Source organism: Molothrus ater, chromosome 3 (assembly GCF_012460135.2).
Source record: "Molothrus ater isolate BHLD 08-10-18 breed brown headed cowbird chromosome 3, BPBGC_Mater_1.1, whole genome shotgun sequence".
Classification (NCBI taxonomy): Eukaryota; Metazoa; Chordata; class Aves; order Passeriformes; family Icteridae; genus Molothrus; species Molothrus ater.
The window spans coordinates 36,536,358-36,551,333 of record NC_050480.2 but is presented as its reverse complement, the minus strand read 5'-3'; the positions used below and the strand labels follow the sequence as shown (position 1 = coordinate 36,551,333).

The 14,976-nt window shown below is 43.9% G+C and overlaps 1 protein-coding gene across 4 annotated transcripts in view; it reads left to right on the top strand.

The window, feature by feature from the left end:
• The first annotated feature begins 14 nt into the window (after positions 1-14).
• Positions 15-14,976, top strand: part of XPO5 (exportin 5) — a 29,450-nt gene continuing 14,488 nt past the window's right edge. The window contains exons 1-19 of one of the 4 annotated variants that reach the window (XM_036379605.1): positions 15-220; positions 478-599; positions 1,221-1,293; positions 1,859-1,996; positions 2,306-2,488; positions 3,500-3,541; positions 4,379-4,405; positions 4,697-4,882; positions 5,568-5,644; positions 6,081-6,180; positions 7,586-7,669; positions 8,074-8,199; positions 8,422-8,512; positions 10,099-10,227; positions 10,970-11,085; positions 11,855-12,010; positions 12,425-12,466; positions 13,110-13,199; positions 14,461-14,660. In XM_036379605.1, the coding sequence (XP_036235498.1) occupies positions 116-220; positions 478-599; positions 1,221-1,293; positions 1,859-1,996; positions 2,306-2,488; positions 3,500-3,541; positions 4,379-4,405; positions 4,697-4,882; positions 5,568-5,644; positions 6,081-6,180; positions 7,586-7,669; positions 8,074-8,199; positions 8,422-8,512; positions 10,099-10,227; positions 10,970-11,085; positions 11,855-12,010; positions 12,425-12,466; positions 13,110-13,199; positions 14,461-14,660 (2,087 nt within the window). In that variant the 5' untranslated portion in view covers positions 15-115. Of the gene's footprint in view, positions 221-477; positions 600-1,220; positions 1,294-1,858; positions 1,997-2,305; positions 2,489-3,499; positions 3,542-4,378; positions 4,406-4,696; positions 4,883-5,567; positions 5,645-6,080; positions 6,181-7,585; positions 7,670-8,073; positions 8,200-8,421; positions 8,513-10,098; positions 10,228-10,969; positions 11,086-11,854; positions 12,011-12,424; positions 12,467-13,091; positions 13,200-14,460; positions 14,661-14,976 lie in introns of all 4 variants that reach the window. The other 3 variants (XM_036379604.2, XM_036379608.1, XM_036379607.2) reach the window with 3 other exon arrangements.

The following is a 14,976-nucleotide window of genomic DNA, read 5'->3' as shown; positions in this document are numbered from 1 at the left end:
CCCGCGTTCTCTCCGTGTCCCCGTGTCCCCCAAGGCGCATGCGCGGAGCTGCGTCCTGGCCGCCCCGCTCGTCCCTCCCGTGGGTGGCCGGTGGCGCGCGCCCGCCGCCTCCGCCATGTCCGCCGAGCAGGTGAGCGGCCTCTGCGAGCAGCTAGTGAAGGCCGTGACCGTCATCATGGACCCGGCGTCCACGCAGCGGTACCGCCTGGAGGCCCTCAAGGTACGGCCCGGCCAGGGAGGGAGGGAGGGAGGGAGGGAGGGCGCCGGGCTCCGGCCACGCGGGCACCCCGTCCGCACGGCCCCGGGGCGGGCGAGAGCCTGTGCCGGTCCCGGGCGTCCCGTGAAGTGCCGGGAGCCGTCAGCAGGCGGCGGGGGTCGGGCGGCCGCGTGTGCCCGGCGTGCTCCGCCAGGGATGGGGCTGCCACCTCCTGCCCCGGTGTGTAACTGCGTGTGCGCTTCCCGGCCCTCCTCCCCTAGTTCTGCGAAGAATTCAAGGAAAAGTGCCCCATCTGCGTGCCCTGCGGGCTGAAGCTGGCGGAGAAGACGCAGACGGCCATCGTCCGGCACTTCGGCCTGCAGATCCTGGAGCATGTGGTCAAGTAAGTCAGCTCGTCCCGTGCCGCCAAGCTTGGGAAGGGTCCTAGCCGTGCCGCCACCCAGCTCTGGCGTGGGATCTGTGCCCATTCCGGCACCTCCCACCCCCGGGAGGCACTTTCAGGACGCAGGGAGTTTGTTCTGCAGCAGAGGACAGTTGCAGTGCTGCTCTGGATTTTTTATTATTCTGTAAAAGAAAGAGAGACTTGCTTTCCGGCAGGTTGGGAAGGTGAATTCACTGAGCTGTAAGACACGTTAACATCAAAAGATGAAAACAAGCACTGGTTTTCCAGTAGGTCTTTGCAGAGGTCTGTCGTTGGCCTCCTGCTAACAAAGAGGCTTTGTATTAGTTCAGTCCTGAGATTCCTTTCTCTGCCGCCTCTACAGACCTGATGCTTTGTGCTTTTGCTGCTGGTTCTGGTGTCTCTTGACCTCGGTGGGGCATGCCCATTTGCCAGCAGCAGTTTTAACTCAGCCCTTTCATGAAGGGATTGGGTGCTGGCAGAGGCAGGGAGGTGGTAGTGTCTCTAGTTTAGGTAAAGAAGCAATGGTTCCTTGAGAATTAAGTCAGAGATCCTTACAGATGTTTTGACTTGGTTTCTTTTTTCTTTGTTTATTTTTAACAGATACCGTTGGAACAATATGCCTCGCCTAGAAAAAGTTTATCTAAAGAACAATGTTATGGGCCTCATATCCAGTGTAAGTACCTGCTCCCGCAGGCTGCCCTGAAATGTGAGAGCAAAAGTAAAAAATACTCCAGTTAGTTAGCACAGAGGATCTGAATTCAGTTTTTCTTTTCATTGCTTTTTCACTTTGTGTCTCTAGTTGTTTCAGTGCTTTTCTCTGTCTTGTTAGGTGAACAGCTATGTTACCTCACATGGCAGGAAATTGTGAGGCTTGTATAACATATGTAAAGTATTTTTTCTTTTCTTAGAAGGAAATTCAGTAGCTACAAATGTTCTTATCCTTTGCAAAAATACTAAAGCCGTTATCTTAGTTGTGTTTTCTCTGTTGTGATTGCTGTCATGACCAAGGGACCTTCTTTTGAGGCAAATCCGTCTGGTTCCCAGAGTTTATTAGCTATGGATGCTTGGGAGCATAGGAGTTTCATCTAAGGTAGTTGCAATGAAGAGCTGCCCAGTGTTGTGTTTTGCTTTGGTTTTAGTTTCTGTGGTTTAGAATGTTTGCAAACACTGTTTCCCAGGTCAGAGTTATAAATGCCTGATGCTTGCTGTTTTGTGTAACTGTCCCCTTTCTGTTACAGGGAACTCAAAGTATCCTGGAGGAGGAAAGTCACATTAAGGATGTGCTGTCTCGCATTGTGGTGGAGATGATCAAGCGGGAATGGCCTCAGCACTGGCCTGACATGCTAAAGGAGCTGGATACCCTTTCCAAGCAAGGGGTATGAAACACAGCTGTCTGGTCTCTTTTGCTTGCTCTTAGGGTGGGGTTCATTCTTCCATCAACCTGAGAAAAATCTAACTCACTCATGGTCAAGAGAGACAGGTTGGTGATGGACTCAAAAATCCCTGTGAGATTAATCTATCTTGAGATGACTAGCAGAGAGAGCGACATCCTTCTGTTTTACTTTCTCAACATGAGACCTCTATCTTCATGCATGCTTGCTTTCTCTCCACATCTTTGAGCTAGTCTCTAGAAATTTTAATGTTTGGACTGTGCTGATGGAGTGTATTTCACTTTGGGACATCAGGAAACTCAGACAGAACTGGTGATGTTCATCCTCCTACGTTTGGCAGAGGATGTGGTGACTTTTCAAACTCTACCTACCCAGCGGCGACGAGATATCCAGCAAACCCTCACCCAGAACATGGAAAAGATCTTCAGCTTCCTACTAACTGCCCTGCAGCAGAATGTCAACAAGTACAGACTCATGGTAAGAGTCTCTTCCCTTGGGTTTAGTTTGTGCTGGAAGCGTTTAGGAATTGGGATGCAGCTGGCAAATTGCTGGGGAAGCAAGTGCAGAAACTGAAATCTGTTGCTGCCACTCCGGGGTAGGGATCTGCTGTGGCCTAGGAAACTGGTGCTGATCAGAAAGACTGAACACACCAGGCTGATAGCATTAGTGTTGATACTTTGATTTTGCTAGTGTAAATGGCTTGAGTGGATTCATGCTTCATCCATGCTGTTGGAATGTGTGCTGGCAGTAGGGGTGTACAGCTTAGCAAACTGAAGGTGTGGTTGTGGCAGAATCAGGTAATTTGGGATGGTTTTTGTAACACACAGTAATTAAGAGATGCCATTCAGGAATCGTGTCTGCTCTCTCATGCTGCAGTCCTACATTTGAGGTGATGCACCAAAATGCATGACTTTCTCATGTGTCAACATGTTTCTGGGCCTCTGGTCCTTTTCTCCAAGAGCTCAAGTCAGGAAGCCCTTTTTTTGCAAAGTTGCAGTGAAGAATGCTCTATTTTTGTGTAAACAGACTTCTTTCCTGAATTCTTACCTAGAATCAGAGATGTGCAGGTCAGTCACAATGGATGATGAAGGGGAGTCTCTACCCCCATCTGTTCCTGTGAAAAGGAAATGGATTTGAGAGTGAAGCACAGTCGAGAAACCAAACTAGAAACTAGTTGCTTAGTCATATCTCATATTCTTTTTTCCATGAATTAAAATCCAGAGTTATACTAAATGTGAAACTGGGAAGCAATGAAACACCCTTTTTGTCCGTGTGTTCTGTACACCTTCCTGATGCACTGTCAGGCAGAGCAACCCCCTATCCTGTAGAGCAGCCAGTTTTCTGTGCAGTTCATGGTGATGGGAGGGTGACCCTTGTGTGTTTCGTAGTCTGGTTGAAATGCATTTCCAGGTAAGGTTTGCATTGCAATGCTTGAGGCTCTGAAGTGTGGCTGCTTCCGCTAACGGTGGAATCTTTCTGATTGGCAAGGTTGGAGCACCCCAGGAACAAGAAGTCCTCACCTCTCCACAGGTTAGCAGATCTTTGGGCTATTTGTGCACAGGGTCATTTCTGAGGGTTGGGTGTTCACCTGTCTGCACACAGACTGGGGGAGACGATGGATAGGTCCCCAAGCCCATAATAGTGTGCAGTGCTTATAAGTATGATGGATTAATAGATAAACATGTTTGTAAGGTGGGTCATATATGAGGTGTTTGGGACTCAAGCTGATTAAAAACATCACTGCAGTGAATAGGCCAGACCAAAAGCTTACAGTAGAAAGAAATGCTTGTGGTGTCTTTGCAACTGAAAACCAAATCAAACTGAGTATCTGAGGGACTAGTTTGCATTAGACAAAAAGATGGTACAGGCAGTGCATTGTTGCTGTTAAGTGTCCTAGGCCTCAGAGTCAGGCTGTAAGTTGCTGCTCCAGCTCTCTCCAGCTGCCTTTCTGACCATGAACAAAACACCTTTTCAGACTTGAATCTTAAAAGCCACCAGCATCTTTTCAGAGTCTGGCTTTTGGGTGTATGATGCTCTTAAAAGGACAAAAGCTTCTTTCCTGGAAATCTCCAGGAAGTACCAAAATGCCTTTCCTTCTTGTCTCCTGTGTCTCCCTGGTGCCTGCTGACTGGAGTGTTACCTTTTGGATGAGAAGGGAATTGTGGCTTAACTTGGCAATTCAGAGTCCTCTTATCTTACCTAGCTGGTGGCTGCAGAGGTGACTGTTGGCTGCAGCAATGTTCTGAGTGGGAGACTGTGATGCAGCCTCTTTTTTGGCTGTGTCCTTGAGGATAAGCCTGTACAGCAGTGGCTGGGTGGAAATGTGTGCTGTAGCTGTTACTTACCCTCTCTTGTTTTCTTTTTCAGAAAACTGATTTGGCTCAGGAACCAAAGGTGAGTGGAGCTACATGAGAGTTAGCTCATTAGTAATTCTTAAGATTTAGGTTACTTAGAACTAGACTTTTCCTAGGCTTTCAAGTTGTTGCCTGCAGTTTCACACAGATGGATTTGTTCACACTTAATACAAACCCCTTGAGAAGAGACAAGTGAGGAGTGGCAGAAGGGTCCAAATCTCTCACTTTCTCAGGGGGGTTCTTGGTACTGTTATTTCAGGGAGTGGGTGGCTTTAGATGGGAATTGCTGTTTTTCTCTGGCTCTGACCTTGTGCCTGCTCTCTGTTCACAGGCCCAGGCAAACTGTCGTGTGGGGATAGCAGCACTCAACACTTTGGCTGGCTACATTGACTGGGTAGCCCTAAGCCATATTACAGCAGACAACTGCAAGCTCTTGGAGATGTTGTGTCTGCTCCTAAATGAGCCTGAACTCCAAGTTGGAGCAGCAGAGTGCCTCCTGATTGCTGTCAGCAGGAAAGTGAGTTCTTCCTCTCTGACTCTTCTGGCTCCCTTTTATTATTCTCGTATATTAATTCTAATTCTTTAGACTGAGCAATGCTATCTTTGCCTTTTTATCTGAGAATCAAAATTCAAATTGAGCTGATTCTGTTAAAGATATTTGGTGTGAATGTCACGCCAGCACTATACACAGAGCAACCATTAGAACCCTCTCCAAATTCTGTGCTCACTTCTCCTTGCAGTTTGAACTTGGAGGTCTTCACTGACCTTTTCCCCCCACTTCTACAACTGTGAAGTGGAAAATAGTGTCATCAGCTGTGTCACCTGGCAGCTCAGAGAAATGACAGCAGGATCTAAACAGGTGATTTTGACCCATTCATTCACAAGCAGCTGAGTGTCAAGGCTGAGTGTTTATCAGCTGCCTATAAATAATTAGCCAGTCTTCTGTGAATAAAAGATAATGTCTCAGGGTCAGTTTTGCCATTTAAAGTTCCTGTGGTGGGATTGCTTGGAGACATTTTCTTAGATCAGATACCTTGGAATTTTGGAAAGTTTTTACTTCAGTCATATGTGGACTGTAAGCCCCTCCCTAGATGGAAAGAAAATTGTGACTCTCCTAATTTTGCTTGCAGATGGAAATAAATATTTATGTAGATGAGAATAAATAAGTTCTAATTGAAGCATGCGTTGTGTTTTGTGTGTAGGGTAAGCTGGAGGATCGGAAGCCTCTGATGGTCTTGTTTGGAGATGTTGCCATGCACTGCATCCTCTCTGCTGCCCAGTGAGTACCCTAGTGCTGCTGTGATTTCACACAATACTGCATACAAATGGCTTTGTAGGTGCAAAAGATACTGCTGCTTAAGCAAAGGAAGCAGGGACTGGATAGGAGAGAACAAAACCACCATTTCTTTTGCAAAACCTGGAAAACCAGGGTTGGTTTTTTTTCCAAACCCATAATTGAAAGACAAGGAGGTAGAAATATCACAGCTCCCCGACTTTGTTTTAGCCTGAAGCTGATCCAGAGGAAGGACTCTTTCAAAGAGGCAATTTCAGAGGTTTTAGATGCCAGTACTTCTTGATAATAGCAAAGAAAATCCCACTGTGATAAAATCAAATTGCTCTCGTCCTCTTTCTGTCTACAAGATAGACAGCAGTGTGCCTGTCAGCTACAGCATGAGTAACTGTGATCCTGTTTTTCCCTCTTCCCTCATTCCCAGGACAGCAGATGGAGAAGGCCTGGTGGAGAAGCACTATGTTTTCTTGAAGAGGCTTTGCCAAGTTTTGTGCGCGTTGGGCAGCCAGCTATGTGCGTTGCTAGTAAGTCTTTATTAATACCAACAGCAAAACTGGCAGGGCTAGTTTTTAGGGCTGGGGCTTGAGGCAACCCTGATCTAAGGTAGGACCAGGGTTCTCTCCCTGCATTTCCAAAAGGCAGAAATGGCTCTGCTTTTAAGTGGGTTAACTGTGTCCTACCAAGTCATAGGAATGTAGAATGGAGGGACCCTGATTGATGCTAGGGCTTTGCTGTCATCAAGAACCATTTCCTATAACCTCTGTAAAATGCTGAGCTTCAGTGAAAATTGGTCAGGTTTTTAGCTGACTACTGCTACAGAAAATCTAGTCCAGGAAATTACTCTTCTATTGGAAGCCTTTTAAATTTCCCAATAAAAATAACTCAGAGAGTATACCTGTCTGTTCTTCTACCAAGACTCTCTGAAGCTGAAGGAAGAAACGGGTTTTGTTCCTGCTGTTCATCTTTGTAATGTTTTGTGTCAATGTTGGGATGAAGATGCAAATTCATACTGTTCATGCCATGCTGGTGCTGAATTCCCACTCCCTCCATTCAGCTGAGTGCTTCTACAGTGAAGAGGGCAGGCTTGTTGAGAGATGTTGTTTGTGAAGAGATTGAAGCAACCAGTCTGTAAAAGAGATAGAGCAAAGTAAAGTCTCATAGGGAGGGAAAGAAAAAAACAAAAACAACCTTTGAGAATTCATCCCTAAAAAGAATGGACAGCATACCGAGTGCATTACTGCTTGCAGTGACTCCACTTGCTGTTAGGCAGTAGGAGCTGTTAATCCATAATGAAGTAATGAGATGGAGCTTGCTAATTCAGATTCACTTGGGAGAGGCAGCACTGAGCTGTACAATTTCAGGGATCTTGAGGGCACCAGATCATGTTATAATTTCTGAGAAGCAAAACCTTGAGTTTATGGCTCCGGGCAAAACTTAATTTCCTGACAAACTTCCAAGAAAGTTACTGGTCATGGATACCCATATGTTAAATACACAAAATGGAGAAAAATTGGAGAAATTTAGTGAAATTATCTGGGTGTATTTTCCTGTGAAAATCATTGGTTTGAATTGTACTACTTTGGTTCTGCTGTGTGGGTTTGACCCAATAGAAGTGAAATTGTGACTCATGGCAGCAGCAGTGGTTGTAAAATTGGTTTTAATGGAGCTCCACTATGTGAGAAGTCACCTGTTACTCTTGAATGAGGGTGGTGGTGTCTCCAGCACCTCCAGGCTGGTCAACAGAACTTGATGTTCCTCGGGCTATACTGGTTTCAGAAAAAAATCAGTTGTTCAGTGTTTCTGTCTCTGCTCCTTTACAGTCTATGGCCTTGGATGTAGTGCTCCTGCTTTACCCTGAAACATACCATTTGTGAGCCCAGCCTGCCATAAAGTTAGTATTTTGTCTGAAATACTTCATGTTCCTCATAGGGCTCAGATTGTAATGTGGAAACGCCAGCCAACTTTGGGAAATACCTTGAGTCATTTTTAGCCTTCACAACCCATCCCAGCCAGGTATGTAAAGGGCTGAAAAATCTCATGTGTGTCTGCGTGTGTGAATGCATAATTGAGCTAGCCTGTAGAAAACTACAGAACTTCAGCTGCTAAATATTGCTCTCTAGGCTTTCCATTTCAGCTGAAGGCCTGGAAGGCAGAGTGTTTTCTAGTCCATTACCACACCATCAGGAGCACTTCCTGACGGAGAACTGAGTAGAAAATGCAAAATTTGCAACCAGCCCTAGTATTAAAGATTTTTGGCTTTCTGGGAATTTGCAGTGTGCCTTCAATGTGCCTTGGCCTCAACTTAATAGTCAGTATAATTTGCTGTTGCTTTCTGATAGCAACACTTAATGTTAGCAGTGGAAATTCCAGCACTGAAATCCTGTTCTGCTTCTCTCTTTCCTCTTTTCTTCCCCCAGTTTCTGCGCTCTTCCACCCAGATCACATGGGGAGCCCTCTTTCGGCATGAAGTTCTGTCTCGTGACCCTTTGTTGCTGGCTGTTGTTCCCAAGTATCTCCGTGCATCCATGACCAACCTGGTGAAGGTATGTGGAAATCACAGGTGGTTTTGGGAAGGTGCCTGGTGAACGTGGCCTGTGGTCATGGGGGAAGAAGTGACATTTTTGTTGTGTTGTGGCCAAACATGAGCTCCAGGCTGCTGAGCACAGTTGTTATCTTGCTCCTTGCCTCCAGCCTTCATCTCCTTGAAGCTGGTGTTAGCTGTGATGGTTGACTTTTTTTCCTGACCTTTTCCACTTTGTCTCCAGGTGGGCTTTCCTTCCAAAGCAGACAGCCCCAGCTGTGAATACTCCCGTTTTGATTTTGACAGTGATGAGGACTTCAATGCCTTCTTCAACTGTAAGTTGCCATGACCTTTTCTGCATTCTGTTGTCTATCTGTCCTTCCTGCTTTTACTTCACTGGGTGAGCTTGGAGCCTAGCAGATTGGCTTGGCAGCTTCCATTTGTTTCTCAACTTTTTAAGTCTGGATCTTGGAGTAAATTAAGTTAGGATTTTCCTGGGGCAGCTCATGTGTTTAATTTTAGTATTTGCTGTTTTGCTGGCTGGTCAGATGGATGGCCTAATAGCATACTGGTGTCAAAGCACATGTGTCTTTTGGTCCCCTAGAGGAGGAAATTAAACAGCCTCAAGTCATACTCAGGTTAGGAGAGGAAGGCAGTTTACAAAAGAATTTAGATGTCATTCCAGAAAGAATCTGTCTTGGTCCTGGTAGGAAGCTTCTGGTTTAGTACCAATAGCTAGAGCTGAGCAATTGCAATAGCCTAATTTAATAAGGATCTTAAACTAGTGCTGGATATTAGTGATTTTACTTTTTCTTTCATCTTCCCAAAACTGAAGTTGGTTCTCACTGGCTGGTGTCATTTGGTACTAACTTGGTGGGTGGGAGGATCCACGGAAGAAATTACGTAAATTTTTACATTTTACATTTATGTGTAAAGATTTTAAGCATTTCATTTTTATTGCTTACTAGATAGTTTCACTTATTGTAAGAAATTCTTTTGGATAGAAAATATAAAGTAGCTAAATGCACAAAGCCAGAATCTGAAATAGTTTTAGAGGGTAAGTTATATTAAAGACATCACATATATAAGAATATATAACTAATTTGAAACACAAAATAAAATTACTTGGCAACACAACTTTAATTAACAATGCAAGTTGCATTTGTGTAGTTAGCAGAGCTGGTTCTTTTGTGTGATCTTACACTGGAATATTTTGGAACAAGTGAAATTCTTGTTCTGTACTTTGTTTTTAGTATCTTTGAAACTGAAAACAAGGCAACTGGGCTTTGAGATCAAGTTTGTTTGTCATTAGTTGAATAATCTAGGAAAGTGTTTAGCTAAAGGAAGTGATAGTTATCTAATGGTGGTATTTAATCTCAGTATCTCCAGGTGCTCTGTAAGCAGCAATTGTTTATAGTTGAAAGCATATTTTAAATGAAGAATAGAGGCTTAATTGTAGTAAATTTGGTTGAGCATTGATGCCTTTTCCTGGTCTTAAAAAACTCAGAGCCAGACACTGTTAAGGGATAAGGGATTTTTACCTTGGCAAGGTAAAAGGTGCCACAGTGATACACCTTGGCAAAGTGGTGCACCAATAAGGATCCTTATTAAAATACCAAGGCAGAAACCCCTTATCCTTTAACCATGTCTGGCTCTCAATTTTTTAAGACCAGGAAAAGGCATCAGCATAGATTTTCATAATTCATACTGCATTTTAATTGTACTTTTTTTTAATGTTAGTATGTCATTTTTTAGTCCGCTTAAATCACTTCAAAAACTGCCCATCCTATTGTACCTGCTTTACTGGTTGTGTATCTGTGCCCACTACACAGCTGTTGCCAAAGCAGAAGTCCATAATGTTCGTGGCTCTGCAAAATTTGCAGCATCAGCTGGTTTCTTGGTGTGTGCTTTTTCCCTGCAGCTTTCCGAGCCCAGCAAGGAGAGGTGATGAGGATGGCTTGTCGTCTGGACCCTCTAACTGGCTTCCAAATGGCTGGTGAATGGCTGAAGTACCAACTCACAGCTCCTGTTGATACTGGACCCACGAACTGTAGGTTACCTGAAAAATATTAGGGATATGGGATTTGTTTTTGTAATTAAAGCCAAGAAGAAATTTCTTGGCCTTTTTTTTATTGATGTTGTTGGAATATTTTAAGTGGTAGCCAAGACCCCATGGTAGATTTTAAGGATTTTAAGGTTTTTGCAAGTTAAAAGCAAAACTAAGTCAAACCCACCCCTTCCTTAATATATCCCTTTGGAGTCTACATATGGCATAAGTAATGTAAAGCCTCCCCTTCTCCTTTCCTTCCCCCAAATCTCTCTGCAGAACAGGTACAGCTGTCCCTCTGATACAATTTTACAATTATTTGGGCCATTTTGTCTTTGTAACGTATTTATTACTTTTGTTAGGGAAATTATCTGGCAAATTCCTTGTCATTCTCTTTGCTTTCCCTGCTCTGAAGGAAGGCTGCTTGGTGCTCTGCAGAGTCACACCGAGGGCAGTCTTGCCTGCAGTGCTGAGTCTGGGCATGTGGTCTGCCTTCTTTTCCTTTCTGTGATCTGTTCATATTGCTCTGCACAGTACCTCAAAGTTTTATGCCTCAGGAGCCTTCACTTGAATTAAGCAAATCACACGGGATTACCTTAATTGCTCCCAGTGCATCCCTGCCAGGCATCTGCAGGGAGAGCTGTGTGCTTAAAATACTTGTGAGTGCTAAGGTGTTGCAGCACAGGAACTTACCAGGCTGCTGTTGAGGAGCATGGTGAGAGCTCCAGTGTTCTCTTCCTTTCAGCTAAGACAGGCGAAGGTCTCTGCTCCATCTTCTCTCCATCCTTTGTGCAGTGGGATGCCATGACCTTCTTCTCGGAGAGCGTCATCAGCCAGATGTTTCGAACCATGGATAAAGATGTATGTGTATCCCATGCTCCTGCCTTTTCTCCTGCTTGCTTCTGGGTCGACACCAGTGGGGTTTTGCAGTTCTCTTATCCTTGAGCAATTTGTAGTAGCTGGTTACCTCCATGCAAAACCCAGAATGTTTGGTGAGCCGTTCTCATGAGGAATAATGACCCTTCTTTTGATGACAACAAACTCATACTGTCTTAGTTTTGGACACTGTGGGATGAGAAGTCACCGGAGAGTGCTCAGGTGACATGCTTTTACATAGTGCCTTGCTAGAGGAGAAGATATTACTTAAGGAAAAATTTCTTGAGTTTATTTAATTATCCTCTTATTATTTCTAAGTAAATGAGAGAAACTATGCCCAGAGAGTAGGAGATAATTTTCTCTCTCTTGTTCAACAGCAGACAAATCAGAAGGATCAGTTTGATGTAGACTGACTTGATTTTTTTATTAGATTAAACTGCTCATATACTCATCAATCTAATCACAGTAGAGTAATTATATAGGTCAACACAGTTGGTTAAGCTTGAAATCTGTTGGACAGTGTCAAGAGGAGAATTGGGAGACAGACTGAGAGAGGAAATTTGCCTTTCCTAGAGGTGTAAGCAATAGTATGGGGACTAGAGACTGATGTCTCCAGAGTGTCCTATCAACAGTGGCGATGCTGCTGTCTTTTTTGCCTTAGCCTTTTTCCTAGGTTTTGTAGGAAGTATGCTAGAGGTTGAAGTATTGAGTGTTGCCTCCCTTTTTCTTTCCTTTCTTTTTGCTATCTTTGTAGGAAATCCCTGTGAATGATGGCATAGATCTGCTGCAGCTTGTCCTTAATTTTGAAACAAAAGATCCTCTGATCCTGTCTTGTGTGCTCACCAATGTCTCTGCTCTCTTTCCGTTTGTCACTTACCGACCAGAATACCTCCCCCAAGTACTTTCCAAGGTAGGTACATGCAGACCCTGCTAAAATCACATCAGCTTTTTGTGGTGCAGGGCTCTTGAATTAAACTGCAGTAGTCAATCCTCTTGATGCTGCTGTCAGGGAAGGACTGTTCTTCATGTTAAAGATGGGAGAAACCAAGACTGAGGCTTGTCACAAGAAGAGTAATGTCAATTAACCCAAATTTTGTAGTTTTTACCCTTTAATCTTAGTATTAATTACATGCTCTGGCCATGTTTTATTTCAAGGCGTCACTGTATTGATGATTCATCTTTCAGATCACTCAGGGGTTCTTCACTGACTTCCATGAAATTGCGTTAAAATCCTTATTACTTGTTCCTTGAGCTCAAAGAGACATGAGTTCTAAATATTAACAAATGATACAATTTTTTTAATTTTTCCTCCCTTTTCTCACAGCTGTTTGCTTCAGTTACCTTTGAAGTTGTAGAAGAAAGTAAGGTACGTCTGAATTATTATCTACTGAATTATTATCTAATGAGTTGTAACAGTTGGATCAAATCATATTCTAGTGGAGAGAGCATTCTGAGTCTGAAGACTCTGCTGAAGTAGGCTTCTCAAGTATAGTTCTGCTCCTGAAAAAGCTGGGGGGTCTAGATATTGCTGATCTCTGTGGTTGACATACCCTACTAAGCTTTGGCTCACAAACTTAGAAGGGCACAGGTGTACTCTAAGGCCAGTGCACTTAGTTCCCCAGTCAGTGCTGGCCTTCCTGAGAGTGAAATCCCTTCATTAGCTCTGGGTATTCTTTCAGTACTTGGCATAAATAGCTCTGAAGGATGGCATTAAACCTGCCAGTTACCTAAGGAGTGCCTGGAGTCTTGAAGTAGTGAGTAAGAGCTATGGCATCCTCACTCCTGAAGTACAGCTTGTTTGAACACGGACTGCTTGAATTGACTACTGCTTCAGAGGAAATTTGGTTGCTGTGTGATTGTTTGGAGGGAGCAGGGCAGGCATGGAGATGTTTTTTTGATCTATGCTCAACAGTGCAGAAATTTATATGTAATGAATTTGTCTCTTGAAGATACCCTGCATTTGGCTGAACTTTTGTTTTGTTGCATTGAAGTTTGTTGTGTCTGTCCAGGCTCCTAGAACTCGAGCAGTGAAGAATGTCAGAAGGCATGCGTGCTCCTCTATCATAAAGATGTGCCGGGATTACCCTCAGCTTGTCCTGGTATGTAAATGCAACTGTCACAAAGAGTCTTGCCTCAGTTTCAGTTGGATTTTGTGGGATCTTCAACTTCCTTGGCTACAGTCTCTGCTTTCTTTGCAGGAGACATTCCTCCTGCACAAATGGCAAAGTGGTTCATTCCCTGTACTTCTTTTCTTCCCCACTGAAAAATTTTCTGCCTGAGGAGTTGAATTGTAGATTGGTGGGTTAAATGTGAAAGGGGTGATACAAGCAGCACTGCATTGGTTTTATGGGAATGTTTGCTGAATGTCCATGTTATCACCTGTGTTGGTCTCAGTTAATTCCTTAGCTGAAGACTCTAGCATAGCTAATCACTAGATTTTCTTCTGTTACTTAAAATAATATAGGAAAAAAAGGGGAGCATTTGTTTTCTGGACGAGCTTGAAGATATTAGAAGACAAATACGTTTAAATTCCATGAGCTGTTGTTTTGTTCATTTTTCTGAAGTAAACAGTCTCTGCATCCAACATTCTTTAGATGTGTTTCTGTGGAGTGGGACCTAGGATTATGGGAGGACCATAGGACATTGCTAGTTTAAACAAAGACATTTTTAAAGCATATTAATTAAGGTAATTTAGAGGTTCCAGTCTGCATTCTGTAATTGATGCTAAGAACTAATGGGTTGGTTTTTGTTCCACTTTATTGGTCCTTGAGCTATAACTGTCTCTTTCCCAAACATCCTCAGTAGAAGACCAAGGACCCTGAGTTGCCCCAAAAGATGTTCAGAGGAGTTTGCTGAAGAGGATGATTGCTAATGTTTGTACAAAATTACGGATAGATATGGTGGCAACTGGAGAAGGAAGGGAAGAAGTGCAAGAATTCCTGTGGCACTCATTGTAACCATATGAGTTGTTACTTACCACAGGTAAAGAGATGGATGAATCCTGAGTCTGGCCAAAGAAGCAAGGTGCTTTCTGTGAGCAAATAAAAGCATCAGAACTGTTTTGAGGTGTGACACTGCTGTAAGGGATAGAACTGCCTAGGGAGAGATTTCCTCTTATTTCAGTCATTCTGGAGAGTTAAAGTAAAATAAATGCAGGATAATGATAGTGGGGTAGGGAAAAATGGAAGTTCTCTTAGACTGAACATGCAGAGAAATTTGAGTGTGAGATGGAGATGGCTATGTTGAGAAAAGGTAACAGCCATTCTTCTCCAGCTGTACAGGACACCCCTTCTCTACCTCCCCCATGCCCCTCCTCCATACAAGATGCATGATGCTTTTCCACTTGGATGTGTTTTCTAGCCAAACTTTGAGATGTTGTACAACCACGTGAAACAGCTGCTGTCAAATGAGCTCCTTCTGACACAGATGGAAAAGTGTGCTCTTATGGAGGCTCTTGTCCTCATCAGCAACCAGTTTAAAGACTATGAGCGACAGAAGGCTTTCCTGGAGGAGCTCATGGCTCCTGTGGCTGGCTTATGGCTCTCCCCAGAGATGCAGAGGTATAGGGTTACTTTTCTTTCTGTGGGTCATTTCTTCTCCAGCTTAGAGCTGCAGGTGTTGAAGAGGTAATGCCGTGCCCAGTAAGGAAACACACAAACCATAGGAGGGTGGTGGGCTGCCTCTTGACCTCCTCTGCTATGGGCAGTGATTGTGATGATAGTTCTGCAGTTCAGAAACTGCCAACAGACTAAATGCTGTTTGCTGAAAATTTCTGGGTAAGAGTTGCTTAAGGTAATGAAGGAACATTCCCCAGCATGCTCAAAGCATTTGCAGAAAATAAGAAATAAAAGACATCCTTGCTCATCACCAGGAGAA